This window comes from Wasmannia auropunctata, unplaced genomic scaffold (assembly GCF_000956235.1).
Source record: "Wasmannia auropunctata unplaced genomic scaffold, wasmannia.A_1.0 LD319471.1, whole genome shotgun sequence".
Lineage (NCBI taxonomy): Eukaryota > Metazoa > Arthropoda > Insecta > Hymenoptera > Formicidae > Wasmannia > Wasmannia auropunctata.
In genome coordinates, this window is record NW_012043419.1 from 1 (window position 1) to 1,146 (window position 1,146).

General features: G+C 24.3%; 1 protein-coding gene across 1 annotated transcript; it reads left to right on the forward strand.

Annotated features, from left to right (window-relative positions):
* Positions 1–6: 6 nt before the first annotated feature.
* Positions 7–937, forward strand: LOC105460571 (nose resistant to fluoxetine protein 6-like; the record flags this gene model as incomplete). Its single annotated transcript, XM_011707058.1, has 3 exons — positions 7–91; positions 397–630; positions 721–937. Coding segments are annotated over exons 1-3 (533 nt in total), but the record flags the coding sequence as incomplete, so codon positions are not given.
* Between the last annotated feature and the right edge of the window lie 209 nt (positions 938–1,146).

The window sequence follows — 1,146 nt, forward strand, 5'->3', positions numbered from 1 at the left end:
TCTATTTTTATGACGATAATCGGAACAATATATGATATTTTTATCTACCAAAAACACATAGAAAATAATGAAATGAATAAAATTAATGATAGTAAGTATAACTCTAAAAACAATTACTATTTTAACAAACTTACAATTTTAATGTGCTACAATTTTTATTGTCTACAAATCAGATTCATATTAAAATTTTTTAATGAATTACGTATTTATTATAAATTTTGAAATTGATTGTTATTTTAAATAACTAAAATTAGTAATAAAATCTTGTGTGTAACTATATGTTGTATATTTATTGTTTATTTGGATTCTTATTTAATATTATATTTACTTAATCACAGCATTTTAATTTTTACATTTACCTACTATACTAAATAAAAACTTTGAATTATTATTTAGATGTTGGAGATATGTCCATGAAAATAAAAATAAAAGCGAATTCGTTTTTATATCTAGATACATCTAGTAACATTGGAAAAGTATTAATATGCTTCTCAGCTTACACAAATACAAAAAAAATGTTTAGTATGAACTTAGATCCCGGCATAATATCCGTTATTCACGGCTTAAAATTTTTAAGCATGTGTTTGTTGATCATAATACACAGTGTATATTTTAAAATGGATTGCCTTGGCGAGTAATTTAGAAATATCTGTTGAAATGATTTTTTAGTATCTTGTTTTTTATTTTTCACACATAACAAAAATTTCTTTATGTTCACAGATAATAAAGTATGGTTGTGGAGATGGATTTTGGAGAATTACGGTACTTTTGTATATCATTCTATAAATACATCAGTCGATACATTTTTTTTTTCAAGTGGATGTTTAGTGACTTACTTGTATTGGAGAAATAGAACAAATGAAATAGTAAAGAAGCCAACTAGTTTCAAAGATAAACTAACTGAACTCTTTATATATGTAATAAAAAGATTTGTTCGGTACGTTTTCCGTGATTTTGATTGCACGTATAAATAATAATAAAAAAACAATGCAATAAACACAATAAAATTATTACATTAATTAGTAAAACAAGAAAGATATAAAATGATATAAAAAATTTAAAAATAACACCGGCACACAAAAAAAAAAGTGGTTTGTGCATTTGACCGGACCCATCTACGGACATGTTTTTCGACCCGCTGAATCC